This window comes from Schistocerca americana, chromosome X (assembly GCF_021461395.2).
Source record: "Schistocerca americana isolate TAMUIC-IGC-003095 chromosome X, iqSchAmer2.1, whole genome shotgun sequence".
Taxonomy (NCBI): Eukaryota; Metazoa; Arthropoda; class Insecta; order Orthoptera; family Acrididae; genus Schistocerca; species Schistocerca americana.
In genome coordinates, this window is record NC_060130.1 from 769,011,171 (window position 1) to 769,028,229 (window position 17,059).

The window sequence follows — 17,059 nt, forward strand, 5'->3', positions numbered from 1 at the left end:
TATGTGGGAGGGGGAAAGAAAGAAAAAAAATTCATGGTAATATACAGTGAATTGCTTGTGCATGAGGCAATAGACAACATCCCACCTGTAGCGTGCGCACAGTCTGTGCGGCATGCTGAAAAGCTTCAGAAGGAAGAATTTGACAGGGAGGTGATGATGGATATAAGCCTTGAACCTATCATTGTAAATTTACCATCAGATTGTTTGGAAACAAACTCAAATAGAAATGATGATGATATTACGGTGTAGACTTTATAAGAAAACAAAAATATTTCTCAGTTTTAAAGACTCATGGTTTAAAAAATGTGTTTGTCAACATATCAGTTGTATACATAATAATGAGAACTTCCTAGCCTTTTTGATTAGGATTTTATATCCTTTGCATTGTGCAGACTATAATGTTCAACGTATTGCTCAAGGAGAAGTGAAGCTTCCCTCACCATGTTGTACCCTCTAATAACACGCGAGAATGCAGCTGTATAAATTCGTCAGAAGTCCGATATTTCCACATGTAAACTGCTGTCATGTTCAAGGCACAAATTGGATAAGGCCCTAAAATGACAATAACTGTTACTCGTCAAGATATCGGTGGTTTTGGCTGTTATTGGTCAGCATTCTTTGGAGCTATTCACAGATGCGGGTTAATTGTTTGCTTGTGCAGTGGTTTATAAATGTGGTCCCCTCATTGTAATGTCGAACGCCTTAGTTTACACTCATAATGCCCGTTAATAATGACAACTTACTGACTGTTTTTACGATAATCTTTTACATTAGCCTTTCTGCCACAAATTCTTTTTTACGCACAGTGATTGCACTTAACTACACACACACACACACACACACACACACACACACACACACACACACATTTTCAAAAATTATATTGTGTAGAAGCAGTTGTCAAGTAAATATAATGATTTCAGTTTGTGCTTGAAGCTAATTTTTTGTGTATTAAATTTTTACTTATAGTGCAGTTCAAATTGCAATAAATGATAATTATTGCAAACAGTTTTGATGACCTTGTCATTAGACAATTGTCATTGTGAGAAAAATTGTACTTAAAGTTTTCACAAAACTGTGTCAGCTGTTCTCGTCTCCCGTCATGCAAAGTAAATCTGTGGAGCAGAGGACGCAATGTCATCAAGATGTGGGTTAATGTTTCTCTGATGATGATTGACCAAAATTGGTTTTAATATTTATTATTCCCCTCATAGATCTGAAAATATGTACCATAGGCAAACGAGTCTGACTGCTGTCCGCAGCAACGTAGTTCGGCTAAGAGGACTTTGTTTGCCTGCTCTATGCTGACGCGCATGCACAGTTCTCATCCCCCCACGCTTCCTTTCCGTTCCACCTATTTGCGCAGAAGTGCCATCCTACGTAACATAGACTATAGTTCCTCTTAATTTAATAACTAAATCTTTTTGTTTGGTTATTGAAGATTTCTGTAAAATTACAAGAAGAAAACTAAAGTGCAACTGCTTGTAGATTTTACATTCCTGCTATTTTTATAGAATACTGACAGGTTTTGTCAACTTTCAGAATTTATCATGCATCATCTGTATTCAAGGAACTGTTGCTGGCAGCCAGCCTTTGCGGTTGCTGTTTATCAATGAGAAGCTTAGCCATGAGAAGCTGAGCCGTGGTCCATCATTGTCAGATGCAGGCAGTGCTCGTCAGTCGAGAGATACACGCCTAAATCCTGCTGCAGCACGTCTTCACAACACAAAAAGAGGTATCTCTTCTTTCTGAGGTGACTTTGGACTGTTAATATTATCATCATTTGATTGGTGCTTTTCTATATCATTTGCTTTTTTTATCAGGTGGTATCATTTCTATTTCCTGCAGTTTTATTTAACTAGATTAATGTCATTTATTTAGCTGCACATTTGCTTTTGTTTTTTAACCTTCTGTGTAATGGAATAAAGTTGTAATGTTTGGAGACATCCTTTTGTAATAATATTTTTACTTCTGTTCAGTAGTTCGAAGAACTGCGTAACTTCATGTGAATCAAATATGATTAAATAACCAGTTTATATCTACACATTGCCATACTGTGAACCATCTCGTATTATTCAAGTGGTTACTAGGAGAGTTATGTGGACCGTTTGGATATGACTGTAGCATATTGCTTGTCAAAATTTCGAGCACAGTCAGTTACAAAAGAAAGAATATTGGAGTTATATTTACGGTGCATTGCAGTATAGTAGTGCTCAACTAAATCAAAAATTGAATAAAGTGGGTGGCTTTGTGAAGATAGTTTTGAATATCAAAGTCACTTAAAATGTGTGAGGTTGATGATAAATGGTGACACGTACCTTCTTTTGACTTGAAAACATATGTTTCCAATTAATTGTAGGTTGATTTTAAGTTTAATGTAAAATAATTGTGCAACTTACGTTAAAAAATACATGATGGAGTAGTACAGGTGAAAACCATGATACCTACTAGAAAATGTTGTAGAATGTACAAAGGATTGAACTTTGAACCTGTGAATTATTGATTTAACACCGAGTTGCCGAGCTGTACACGCCATGTACTATACAGGGTGAGTAGAAAAGGACTTCACAACTTTGGATAATATAGAAAATTATTGGGATAATTTACAGAATTGGTAGATGTGTCATTTTGTAGCAAACAGTATAAAGTTTGATTCACATAGTGACGTAGTGCATCAGTACCGCATTCTGACACCAGGAGCGTAGTACCCACTTACTTTCACTGGTGGCGATCATGCTCGCAGTGTGTTTTGGTTTAATGAAATGAACTCTGCAACAACCGTTCAGTGTAAATTTTGCCCTGGATATGCTAAAAAAAAACTTCAAGCAGGCTTACAATTTACTCTTGACACAAGAACTTTGGTGAGGTGGGTTGTTCACTGTGACATGATAAATCAGCAGGTCGCTTGCATGTTGATGCTTATGCCGAACAGGTTAGGAAGAGCTTTGCCCACAGTTATAAAAAATCAACATGATGTGAGTCTTGCAAGACAGACATTCTTTAAAAGACTGTTTGACGAGCACTGCATAGACATTAACACTTGAAACCATACAGATTCACAAAGGCACAGCATATTACTCATGTAGGTAAGGTTGCTCTAGGGGAATTCTGTGCAGAAATGTTGCATTGGATAGAGGATGATGGGACATTCATGAACAGTCTTCAGTGATGAGTCAACATTTCATATCAGTGGCATCGTGAACACCCACAGCTGCAGAATATGGGCAGCAAAAATCCACAAGCAACCCTGGAACACGTATGTGACAGCCCAAAGTTAATGTCTTTTGTGCCGTTAGCACACTGAAAGTGTATGGCCCTTTCCTCTTCAGGGAGAAAACTGTCACTGGTATTGTGTTTCTGGATATGCTTGAAAACTTTTAATTCCACATATTGATGAAGGTAACAGAGATGGGATGGTTTACTACCAGCAAGATGGTGCACCACTTTATTTCCTCGCGGAAGTTCGAGGTTTCTTCGATAATCACTTCCCATGTGGGTGGATTGGCTGTGAAGGGCCAATCACATGGCCACCGAGCTCCCCAGACTTGACACCACTGATTTCTTCCTCTAGGGTTTCATTAAAGACCTTGTGTACATTCCTCACCTACAAAACAAGTTAGCTGACGTGAAAAATTGAATCTTCACTGCTGTTGCACAAGTTATGCCCAATTTTCTGCAACAATTGTGGGAAGAAATTGATTACCAGTGGGATGTTTGCCACATCATAGATGGTGGTCACATCGAAGCAAAATGACACTTGACACTTTTATGTGAAACTTGAGGTTGTTTCCTAATGACACATTTACAGATTCTGTAAGTTATTTCAATAAATTTCTATATCATGCAAAGTCCTTTTTGACTCGCCCTGTATTTGGCACCAAAAAGATGCCAATAACTGATGCTACATAATGCAATAGAAAGTGAGAGAGAATGTGTCCATTTTTGAAGTATGACATGTCATGTTGTTTCACTATGAAAAGCTCATTTGTTACCATTGACAGTAAACTGAGGTAAGCGGTAGGTTAAGTGGGCACAGATTTAAAAATGAAGTATATGATACAGCTGTTCTGCCGACCAAGGGTGAAGTAGGAAAACAGTCATTCAATAACTGGTGAACTATTGTGTTAAATTCAGTTATGGATTGTGCTATTGGTGAATAACAAACAGTTGTATCCCATAGTATATCAAACATCATACTAACATGAGGGTGCAAGGTTTGGAAATTACCAGCCAGCACAGCATTATTGCCAAATGCACGAGATAACAAGATTTCTATTGACAAACATTTTATTCATTGTAAGAGGAGAAGTGTAATATTCTTTAGCCATCTGGATTAGCTTGACACCAGTGCAACACTTCGGCTGTTGCTGTAAATGAATTACTTTCCAGCACTCCACTTTATAAATTGGCTGTGCCATTTGTTTTGGCTCCTGTTGCAGCGTCTTACAGTGCTGTGGCATCAGACTTCCAACATATTCCAGGACTGCACAAGTTTACTTGGAAACAAGCAAAAACAATTGATTATATAACTTTGTTTTTTTTTTTTTAAAAAAGGTGCTCACCAAAACTTTAAGAGTACCTCTTGTGTGTACTGTATTTGCTTTCATTTTGTGGTGTAATTGAATGCAGTTTGTCACTTTGTGCGTCAACTGTCTTGACACATCTAATTGTGGTTTCATTTTGTCAAATAGAACCACTACTTGTTTGGAAAGATAATTCACCGTGTAATATGCAACTGCTCTTCCATAGCCACTTTTGTAGCCATGATGGTACAGATGTCTTACACTCTTATGAGATGTCCTTTTCTGTTATGAGGGTTGGAACTTCAATAGTGGCAACTATTTATTTACAGCTTGTACAAAATAGACACATGTTTCAAAGTTTTACTGACCTTCAAAGTAGTCACCAGCATTGTGTATAACGCGTTGCCAGTGATGTGGGAGTCGTAGGATACTCCAAACAGTGCCAGTTGTGTTGACAGTTCGAAGTTGTGTTGTAAGAAATGGTTTCTGAAGATTTTGTGTATTCCTGTAACAGTGCTTGTTTTTACCACATTTTACTATGGTTTTTGTTGTTTAAATAAGCTGCATGTTGAATTTCTTACTGTTCTTAAACTTCTGGAAGTTTTTATGAATAATCCTCTTACTTGCATTACTAGTAATTCTGTATGTTTGCCCTGGAAGCGTGCATGGATAGCCGAAATGGTTAAGGTGATGTCTGGGTTCAAGTTCCGGTCTGGCACAAATTTTTTTATGTCACTACTGAGTAGTAAATCTGTACTTACTACAGCTGATGTCCAGGAATTCACATTCAGCAAATTGTGAATTGTTTTGAACAGCTGTGGATTGTCATCATTGTCTGTTCTTTCACACGAGGGTGTGGTTCCTTGTAGCTGAGGTTCAGCCTGCTAATCATCAACAAAGAGTTACTTATCTTAATGAAATTATTTGGTATGTTGTTCAGTTTCTCATCTCAACCTGCACCTATTGGTAGAAAAAAATTATCACCGTCTACAACAGCAAAGGTCGTTTGAAGACTACAGTACTTAAGTAGGCATTATCCTGTGGCAGGTTTTATGGTCTCCTCTAACCTTTAAACTGACTCACCAAGCGTGTTGCAAAGAAAACCACAGTTTAACATGTGGGATCCTGCCCACTCGTCTCTTATAGGACACCTAGGAAGCTGCTTTCTCAGATAGCTAGACAGCATACAAGCAAACGATATGAATGCAGTTTATTATAGTAATTGACAATACTTAACTTGCATATGTACAAGGTGGTGCCGCAAGCAAGTGGCGACATGCAAATAATCAGTTTCCTTTGTAATATGCAATCTCCATGCAAGTAATTGATATGGATCACAAGTCACTGCTCTTGTAGTGTGCCCAAGGCTAGTCAGCACATCGTTTTTATTCTCTTTATGTAGTGGCTGCTCCTGTCATGGTGGTGTCCTAGTCAGTGTGCTATTGGCTAATGTCATCTTACAGCCCTCTTTGCTGTATTGTTCTTGACCTTCATGCCGGCACTTGTTACGCTGGAACATTCCTCCCCCCGCCTCCCCTCTACAAAGTCTATGTGCACAAGTTGCCATGGTGCCTGCGGCTGAGGCTAGGCAGAGAATTTTTGTGGTGGAGCTGACTGATTTTCTGCACATACATGACACTGTCATGTCATCTGTTCTATTTGGGTGTCCATACCCTGCCATGTACAGTGTCGACGCGCTAACTGTTTTATATGAACAATCCCCCAGTGTCCTAGGTGAAGTAACAACAACACTTCTTTTTGCAAGGCTTCAGGGATCAACAATCGTGACTGTCTACTGTCATTTTGAACAAGAATCGCACCTTTCTGTACTGCGAGGCTATGCCGACCGGCAAAGTATTGGCGCACTACAGAGTTCGTTATACTATTCAATGAGTGAGACCGACATATGCGAATATATTTTAGCAAAATGTTCAAATCTGAATCAACTTCTGTGTCCTGTGCAAGTTCCTTATAGTTCAGCGTAAAAGATTCAAGAAATTCGGAATCCTGAAAATCGATGTGACAATAAGATGCAGCAGAAGTGTCAAAATCTGTATCAGGGCTAATTGGAAGGTGTGAAAGTGCATCCGCTTTACCATGTTGAACCATTGGATGATACACGATCTCGTACTGGGAATTGAGGCAACAACAAAGCCCATCTCTGCAATTTTTGGGCAGTTCATACAGGAACCAGTTTCATCAGAAGAAGCAAGGACTGCAAAGGCTTGTGATCTGTTACTATGTAGAATTTTCTGCCATACAAATAGTGGTGGAATTTGGTGACACCATACAGAATAGCCAAAGTCTCTTTCTCAACTTATGAATACTTACACTGAGATTTGGACAACACTTTTGATGCGAAAGCAGTAGGCCTGTCTTTATCACCAATTCTGTGCGAAAGGACTCCACCAGTTCCATAAGAGGAAGCATCAACTTGGAATACAACTGGTTTGTCAGGATCGAAGTTGTGGGGCGGCGAGTAAAAATTATTTAAATGCTGTCTTTTTTATTCATGTGGGCCTGGCAAATAATTTAGTGGTCAGCCAGAAAGCGAAGGGAAAGATACTGACCTTAGTTTCCAGTCTGCATGGCCCGTTCTGGTCCAGCCAATTGAAAGCAAGTCTTTCTATTCTAGCAGCACATTTAGCAGTTCAGGGACGACTTCTGTGGTATGTTCTTACCAGATTGTGTTTCGCCCTGACTGAAATTACTAAAATGAAAGTTTGCAATAAATGTTCAAAATAAATGCTCGCCATAAATGTGGAAATAAAGTCACCACTTGCCACGCGGAATTGTAATTCACACAGACGGCACACTAACCGTTACTTTGGTGAGTTCTAAGCGATCCAGGATGGTGTACAGTCTTCTTGAGTTCACTATCCGTTTTTACCGCAAAATAGGCGCTTTGACACAGTTCGGCTCTGACATCATCTGAGGCAGAGCGCAATCCGACATTTGATAGGCATTGATCTTGCCATAGCCGAGTGCGAAGTGAACCTTACTACTGCCTCTCGGGCTGTATTTATATAGGTGCTGGAGCAGACGGCTGAGGGAACATCTGTTGTCTACTGCTATCTGCATACTGCAGCAGCCTCCAAATAACCGCTTTCTCGAGCACGTAAACTTTAATAATATAGTTACAGATTACTTCAGAAACCTCTTAATTTTTATTTGTATTCAGTTAAGTTGTTTGAAAGCATAGAAAAGTTTCAGCTCGCTAGAATGAAAACTTTGCCTTCCAGAATTTTTATAGTGGATCTAACGGTAGATCGTTACCTCTGAACCACATCTTTACTAGAACTTTTGTCGGCAGTTATTAATACTACAACTCTCAAATTTGGTACAGCTCTATCACTTGATATGTTTTATCATCCACTTTAACCAAAATTCCCTATCATTAAAGTTACAGGTACTTAATCTACAACAATTGGGTACATTTTAGTTACAAAATCGGTTTTTACTTAATTATTCAAAAACTATAAGAGGCAGCTTAACGTAATCTCTCAGTTGTTATTTTTGGGGTGAACTCCCAGCATAAAACAAATTTTCATGTTTCGAAGCCCATTTTTTCAACGCTACTGATTTTTCCTAAAAACGAGGATTCAACCATTAATTTTTGTTTTATGGTTTTGGAAACCTGCGCCACTTAATTACGAGCTCTAACTGCACCTTCTGACCAAATTCTGGCTTTCTAGCTTCATTATTTAGCGGCACTTATTTTTCTCTTAAAATGGCATTTTTACGTAAATTGTTCAGTCTAGAACATAAAGACTTGGTATTTGGAACATTATAACACTAAACTATATTTTAACAGGGTTTTAAACTTAAATTTTGATTTTTAATTTCGTACTTAACTATGGTGCAATACTTCTGCGCTATGCGCAGACGCTTTAAGGTGATGTGGCGTTACTAGCAGTGAACTGGGGTAAGTCCCGGCACACTTGCTTGCCTCTGTATCTCACACACAATACATACAGCACTTGCTTTGCTTCAGAATGAACTAAGCATTGATCACTGAGCAATGCATCTTTTAGTTTTTGAAAAGCTGCTTGGCGCTCATCTGTCAAAACAAGGGGGACATTCTTGCGGCGCATGCGATGCGATGGAGCCGCGATTTGTGCAGCATACAGTATGAACTGAATATAATAGCTCGTTTTCCCTAAGACTGGCTGCAATTCTGTGACATTGTGAGGAACTGGCAAGTCTCGTATGGCTAACAAATGTGACTGAAGAGGATGTACACCTTGACTGTTGTTGACATGACCAAGATAACGGCAACTCAGGTTTTAAAAAATCACACTTGTCCAGTCTACACTTTAGTCCTGCATCAAACAACACACGGAACAAAACATGCAAATTTGCAGTATTTTCTTCAGGTTTATGACCTCCTACTACAATATCGTCCAAATAGTTTGAACAGTTTGGCACTTGTGCAGTCAGCTGTTCCAAATGCTGTTGGAAAATGGTGGGTGTGGAAGCGCTGTCAAAAGGCAAATGCAAATATTTAAACAAGCCCAAATGAGTATTCACTACACACACTTTTTGAGATTCTTCATCGAGCGGTATTTGAAGATATGCGTTACGCAAATCAATTTTTGGAAAGTAGTGACCAGTGCCCAATCTGTCCATGAGATCGTCTGGGCGTGGCAGTGGATAAGTATCAATTGCAGTTAGTGATTTGACTGTAGACGTAAAGTCATCACAGAAACAAGTGTGACCTGAGGGTTTGGGCAGCTAAACCAGTGGACTTGCCCATTGATTAGCTTGTATGGGTGCAACAGCTCCATTACCTTGCAATTCTTTAAGTTCAGCGGCCAGTATATCTGGTAATGCAATGGGAACAGTTCTGGTCTGGCAGAATTTCGTCTGAGCATTGTCTTTCAGAGTAATATGTGCAACAAAATTGTTAGCCTTGCCTAAACTTTCAGGAATGAGTTCTGGGAATTCTTGATACCTAGCTGCTACCACATTCACTTATTGGTCATAATAGTTAGTGAATCCACAACCTGTTCATACGAAGGTTCACTGTATTTTGCCTAGAATGCAGACACTGCCAACACATTGTCCTGAATGTTAAAGCCAAACAAATCAAAGGAATCAGGACCAAACATGTTCTCACAGTTGTGTGATTTTAGCACCGTAAAAGTCACTGTTCACGTACTTGAGTGATACATGGCTGGCAAAGTACATTTTCCAAGAACGGGAATGTCTTGTCCATTATAAGCTGTCAGTTGCGTGCTAGTTTTAGACAATTGTGGGGAGCCTAACATTTCATATGTGTGAAGATTTAACAATGTGACAGAGGCACCCATGTCCAACTGAAATTTCACACATTTGCCACGTAGAAGTAAATGAACAAAAAGCTTTTTGGACTAGTGTATCGTTGAAGAAACTGCACGCTTGCTGGTTTTGCGAATGCCTTTTGCAGACTTTGAATATACTGCATTAATGACATGGGGCTTGTGACTAGATTTTTGTGAGTGGCCCGAATTCTTGTATCTGTTCCGTTGCAGACATACAGATTGTACATGTCCTTTCCTGCCACAAGTGTAACACTGAGCCTGTCGGGAGGGGCAGTCATGGCGTTTGTGCTGTGAATTACACCGAGGGCAAGATTTAATTCTGTTCGCCTGTGTCACCACCTGTTTAGCGAACTGCTTATGCGGCTTTAAGCGTTGTTTACTCGGTGTGGTGAACACAAGCTGCCACTGAGTGGGCCAATTGGAAACAAGGAACTCAACCAGACAAATAGCTGGCTGCTCAAATTTATCAGCCGACAGGGCACCTGAATCGTACTGATCTAGTATTTGCACTACCTGCTGAAATGATGGATCCGAGTGTTTCATAATCTGTTCTCTGAGTTTGACATCGAGTACATTGTACACGGTTGCATTACTCAGCATGACATCTGAATATAAAGCATCACAAGCACATTTGAATTTGCATTTCCTCGTCATACCCTACAAACCTGTTACTCACTCACGATATGTTTTTTCTGACCGTTTTTTGCAATTGCAGAATTGATACCTAGCTGCTACCACATTCACTTATTGGTCATAATAGTTAGCGAATCCACAACCTGTTCATCCGAAGGTTCACTTGGAATGGCATTAGGAAAAAGTTTCTGAGTTAGACGGAACACTGCACTTCCTACCATGGGTAAGAAGTGGGGAGTTTCACAGTACCTGGTACATTGTGGATGAGTATGTGGGCTTCAAAATTTTGCAACCACTCGAGCCCTTCCTCTTCTTCACAAAACTGGCAAAAAGGTGGTATTGCTGTAGGTGTTGCTCGTTCCATCAGGCACGCAGTGTTGCCCAGTAGCTGCTGCATCGTGAGATTTGCTGTGTCTGGAACTCAAACATTTGCATTATCTGTGTTGCATCTAACGCTTGCAGCTATGGTGCCTGAGCAGGGGGTGGGATAGGTGGGGTGGGCATTTTGGAAGAGACAAATACAAGAAACGGACAAGGCAAGCAAGAAAAATAAGTACAAAAGCAAAGAAAATTTCTGCAATGCCCACCTGAAAACACTGATTAACAAGAGACTCTTAAAGCATGTAAAATCCCCTGCAAATAAAAGACAAGAGAGAGTTAAGGTGCCAGCAGAACAAAATAAAATTTCATGGCCGCGAGGTGCGGGGTTGTTTTGTGAATCCTCTTCATCAATGTGGGACCCTGCCCGCCCTCTCTTCTAGGGTGCCTAGGAAGCTGCTTTCTTTGATAGCTAGACAGCATTCAAGCCATTCATGTTAATGGAGTTTATTGCAGTAATTGAAATAACAATAGTTAACTTGCATATGTACGAGGTGGTTGGTGTCGCAAGCAATTGGAGACATGCGAATAATCAGTGTCCTTTGAAATATAGAATTTCCATGCAAGTAATTTGTATGGATCACAAGTCACGGCTCTCCTAGTGCGGCCGAGGCTAGGCAGTGTGTTACTATTATTCTATTCATGTAGAGGCCGCTCCTGTCATGGTGACGTCCTAGTCAGTGTGCTATTGGCTGTCATCGTCTTGCAGCCCTCTCTGCTGTATCATTCTTGATCCTCACTTATCATTATGCCGGAACATAAATGGAACCCAAACCACTGTGCAGTTGATCATTTTTCAAACTGAGAAATAACTGCCATAGGCAAAATAAGTAGTAAGTGACAGAATCGTAATGGATTGAAACATGATCTTATGGCTTTGTAATCCCTCCCTCCCTCCGTCTCTCTTACACACACACACACACACACACACACACACACACAAAAGCATTAGCATTAGCATTACCTGCTACGACTGAAGTCGTTAATGTGTACCAGGGAAAGAAGTCCCTTAGTAGAAAGTCTGAAGGAACACTGTACATTGCAATATCTTACTCAAATATGAGCCCTTTCTGTGGTGTCTGTAGAACACCTGAAGCATTAAAAACACCATTGTAAATTTTGTCTTTTTTTCTTATTAATCCTATCTTGAACCTTTTTGGGCCAGTGGGGTACTTTTTTGATGTGTAAACAAACAATAATGAACTTTAGTGTCTTATATGCCAAGGTGTTTCTGGTGTATTTGGTAAAAGACCTAAATAATTTCAAATTTTTATAAGTTAAGTCTTAAGTATTGCTTTTGACTAATTCAAAGGAATGACATTAGCAAATTTAAGGTTACTGCAACTATATGATACTGTAATCCCTCTGATAGTGCCTTTAAAATTGTAACTAGTTTGGTTGATGACGTAATACACCATAAAACTTAAAATTTCAGGAGTTGACCCTACATTATTATGATAATATTTGTAGTATTAGCAGTAGTAACAGTAGTTGTCATGGTGTAATAGTTACTGCATTATGTACATAGTTTCATTTTTATTTTTCGTTTGTTTGTTACTTAAATGCATGTAGCACTTTTTCTTTTTTTATTAGTAGCTTTTTCTTTTGTTTTTTTTGTTTCTTCATTCTGCACGGGCTTAAGTGGTGAATTTGCGTCGCTCGTGTCAACACCACTCTTTTCTCTCAGATGTCACAGATGTGAGGTGTATGGAAACTGCTCTGCTTCACCTCCTTGAAGATTTCCACTCAGGGAAGCTTCGAGCATTTGGTAAGTTATGTGAATAGTTTTGAGAGTATTGTAGAAGAGTTTGCTAGAGATCTCTTGTCTTTTAAAATGACTTGGCACAGTGATGAGGAGTGTTGCATCATTCTTACTCTTTTTGTGTTAGTTTGTACATGAGCTGGGTGTCTCTCCTAAGAGTCATCGGGCACTTTTTCTCTTTTCTCTGGTGTTTCAGAAGATATCTGCAATTTTGACTTTGCACTGTGTCGCCAAAGTCAGCCCAAAAAATATATTGCTCGTCATGTCTTTCCTATGATGCCCAATGTCAGCATAAAGTGTCAGTTTGTTTCTCATTGCAAACAAAATTATTTTTAAAGCAGAATTTTACTTGCCCATTCAATAGAGAGGTCCCAAATTAGTTCAGTGTGATATTAATTTCGTCAGTATTTATTAACAGGGACTGTAAAACATGAAGAATAACTGGTACTCCAGCAGCGACAACACCATTGTGCTTCTGCCATGAAGTACCACTGCTCAGTCACTGTTGGAGTACTGCTTATTCTTCATGTTTTACTGTCCGTGTTAATATATATCGATGAAATGAATATGCCACAGGCCAGGAGATTATAGATTGGGTCCGGATACTTTTGAAAATTTTTATCGAGATTTTTATTTTCACTCACAAAAAATATTAAATACAATAGATAGGCATACTTGTATTGAAAATTCAGAAAAAACATCCAGTGTCATTTTTAATTTTAATTTTCACTCACAAAATATGAAGTAAAATATGTAGGCATATTTGTATTAAAAAAAACCCAATGGGAGAAATTACATTTGTGGTTTTCAGCCAGTTTCTTGAAGCTATGTTCACATGGGGAGGAGCTTTTGTTAATAATGTTTTGAAGGTGGCCAGCCGTTAATCTTGAGCGATACTTGTTCTTCAGAAAATTCATTTCTGAATATGAAATTTCAGAAATGTATGTAGAGCCAAACATAGTTGCCAGGTATATGGCTAATTTTTTGCAATTTTCCATTTTTCTGGGACATGTTTACTCCAAAATTCTTCAGCAGATGTAGTTTTATACATTTGCAAGGAAGTGTGTTCCTGCAAGTCTGTTATCTTCTTTTGGAGTAAAGGCTTTGAAAGGCAGAACAACTTCACAGCCAGATCCGCGCATTCTGCCACTGGAGAAACTACAAAAGGCGATTTTAAGAATCGAGACAGCTTCTCTGTCTCTGAAAAGTCTTGGAATCTTGCTGTAAATTCCTTATTAAGATCAGACGTAAAATTTGAAAATACTCAAATGTCTATTTGAGAATCATTTTTATTCAGAAATTGTTGGAAAATGAAAAAAATCTTGACTTTAAATGTGTGTTACAATTATCCAGCTTATTGTGAAAAGAAGAGACACTTTGTATTACCTCACATATTAGTTTCTTATTTCCATGTTGCTCGGTACTGGGCACATTTAAATGTTTTGCAATGTGTTTCAAGAAAGCCACAGCTAGCATACTGCTTTTGTTTGTTATGAACTCCAAATGGTTTTTTTGCTTCTTGTGAATCCAAGTTTTCTAAGAAGGATGTTACTTTTTATTTCCCAAAAACATTCAATCACTTGACCTTTACTTGGCCAACAAACATTGTCGTATTTCAGTAAGTCAGAATGCACTGAATCACACTCAATAACAAGCTCTTTGAACTGTCTGTGCTGAAGTGCAGAATGAGACCTCATAAAATTAATTTATTTGATCAACCTGTCCATTACTTCTTTCAGAGTCACACTGAGTTTTTCACAAAGGACTGCCTGGTGAATTATGCCCCTTATAAGATAGTTGCCCAGCATTCTTATCTTTGACTCTTTTTACTAGTCCTCTTTCTTTGCCAATCATTGCTGGGGCCCCATCAATTGAAACACCATTCTGTCATAATTAATGTTAGACTATACCATGAACTTGAATAAGTGAGTCTTGCCTCTCAACGACAATATTGTTAGTTATTCTTCCCTAAATTCGTTACTTTCAATATCCGAAGATCGAACAAAAATGACGTTTGTTCTTCATCAATAACCTTGCATGATTCATCTAGTGCTATGGCATAGCAAAGCGCCTTCTGCAGAAATTCAAGCAAACTACTTATATTGTCAGCAACCAAAATTTTGGTCCTTGAATTGCAGCAACAACATCCTTTCTCTCTTCTCAGAGTCTGAAAATTGGTTCTGGTTTTTGTTAAGCACCCAATACACATGCATTGCTGCTTATACAGATTTTTCTTGCTCACTCATAGAGTGAACTAGGTAGGTTATGCTTTTCGGCAGAAGCTAGATATGCCGAGAGTTTTTCTTGATGAGCTTCACTATCCAGAGGAAACCTTTTATGGATCTGCTGTTGAGTTGTTTTGTAGTTTCACTTTAAATTAGCACCTTTAACAAGAGCAACAGTTCTGTTGCATTTGAGGCAAACTGGAATAGTCCCAGGCCTGTCAGGCAGCTTAAAACAATGTTGTTCAGTCCACTCAGTCAAAAACTTTCTATTTTCACTATCAACTTCGTGCTTTTTAGGATACATATCCATGTAAAAGACACATTATAAGCCTCGTTAATAACAAAATGCTCCGTACAAGATCGCAACAACTACTGACGAAGTGGTGACAAAAGTTATGTACTTTATTTAGATTTGTTCTTTGTAAAAATACTGGTGCCCAACACAGCCATGTCAACATACCGCAAAGGAGGCACCTTGTTGTCAAAGATCGCAGCCAACAACTGAACTCACCCGAAGCTCCATAAAGTAACTTTAAGCTATCGTTTGAGTTACAAGCACAAAAAAAAGTGTTTAAATGAATATGTCATCTCTAATTCAACAGGTTTTGGGAGGTTACTAGAGTCTGAAATGAAATGATTTATAAAATTCCCTTGTTCATTAAATAAAATTCTTGTGTTGCATTTGTGTGTACAGAGCTTTTATGTGGATCGTCATAACATGCTGCGCCAGTCGGCCAGCTAGCTCCTTTCCACCTCCGCTCTTCAGCACACTCTAATGAGCTGCACGGCATAGCAGCTATGTATTTAATCTGCCTATAACCAATCATTAAGAGTTCTAATTATTCAGCAGTTAATTGTACACTACCAGAAAAAATTATAAGGATGATACTCAAACGAATAGTTATCTACAGAAAAATACTTTTTAAATAATTTGAGTATATAATTTATATTTTCAAAATATTTCTGGCAGGCCAGTTTTTGACCTTTTGTGGTCCAGGCTTGGACCGTGGCCCACCAGTTGCTGACTGCTGCACTAGACTAACATGGGGCTCTGTCAAATGGGTATGTATAATTCTGATTTAAAAATCGTTTTGTTTTTTAATATGAAACAAACCGATACTTTCCTTCGATGCTGGGCATCACATGAAAGATGTGATAAGTGATGTTCATTAGGGCTGACTCCAGTTACACATTGCAAACACGAAATTGCAGATAACTGCTGAAACACCAGAGGAAATGCACCTGATGACTCTTAAGAGAGACACCCTGTATGGTATTAATTATAACTACTTTTGGCTGAATGAAGTTGCACTGTAATAGCTGAAAACAGCATATCTGCAGAAATGAAATTTCTTCTTACAACAAATAGATCTCCACTGCAATTGTAAGACTTAAGAGAGAGATAGTTTGAAAGTCAGATGGTGTGGAAATGACAGTATATTTGTGTTGTTACTGAAATACAAGAAATGACAAATTACATCGTGGAACAGTTTTTCTGGATTCTATCCAAATAATTTTGTTAATTGTCAGGAAAATGTAATTTTTATGATGTATTGGCCTTTAATTCTTGAAGTCTTTGCTGTACTGCTAATGGAAAAACTCTTTAAGTAGAAAATCACCAGTTTGTGTGCAGTGATGAACTATGGTTTATGTTGTGAGTTTCTGGTACAAACTGATATTTTCAAAAGAACATTGTGCAGTAGGGATCAACTGAATGAGATAGTGTAGTTAATACACTGTCCTCATATTAGGGAGGATGGAGTTTGCTCTGTCTGGCCATGCTAACTTAGGTTTCCATTAGTTTTACTAAACCAGTTCAGGCAAATGCTGTGATGGTTCTTTCAGCAAGACCATGGCTGACCACCTGTCCTAACCTTGTAAAACCATATATTCTGTGTGTAAGAGAGAGAGGGGGCTTGTAGAGAGGCATATAGGCAGTCATTTTTCCCTCGTTCTGTTTGGGAGTGGAACAGGGAGAGAATATGCTAGTTGTGGTACAGGGTACCCTCTGCCACACACCGTATGGTGGATTGCGGAGTATGTAGATAGATATAGATATGTATAATTTGCACTATCATTTCACTGTATTATAATGAAAAATCCTACATCATTGTGAGACGATTCCAGGATGGATGGATGGATGGATGGATGGATGGATGTAACCAACCAACTCTAGGTACTGGAACTATAGTTTCATTCTTCATGGAGGAATATTGAAAAGTGTGAGCAGAGGGG

The 17,059-nt window shown here is 38.7% G+C and overlaps 1 protein-coding gene across 9 annotated transcripts in view; it reads left to right on the forward strand.

Moving 5' to 3' along the window:
- Positions 1-17,059, forward strand: part of LOC124555448 (coiled-coil domain-containing protein 28B) — a 48,144-nt gene that overhangs the window by 14,081 nt on the left and 17,004 nt on the right. For 7 of the 9 annotated variants that reach the window (XM_047129365.1, XM_047129360.1, XM_047129364.1 and 4 more), the window contains 2 exons: positions 1,571-1,735; positions 12,480-12,605. In XM_047129365.1, coding sequence (XP_046985321.1) covers positions 1,571-1,735; positions 12,480-12,605 — 291 coding nt within the window. Of the gene's footprint in view, positions 1-1,570; positions 1,736-12,479; positions 12,606-15,794; positions 15,887-17,059 lie in introns of all 9 variants that reach the window. The other 2 variants (XM_047129367.1, XM_047129366.1) reach the window with 2 other exon arrangements.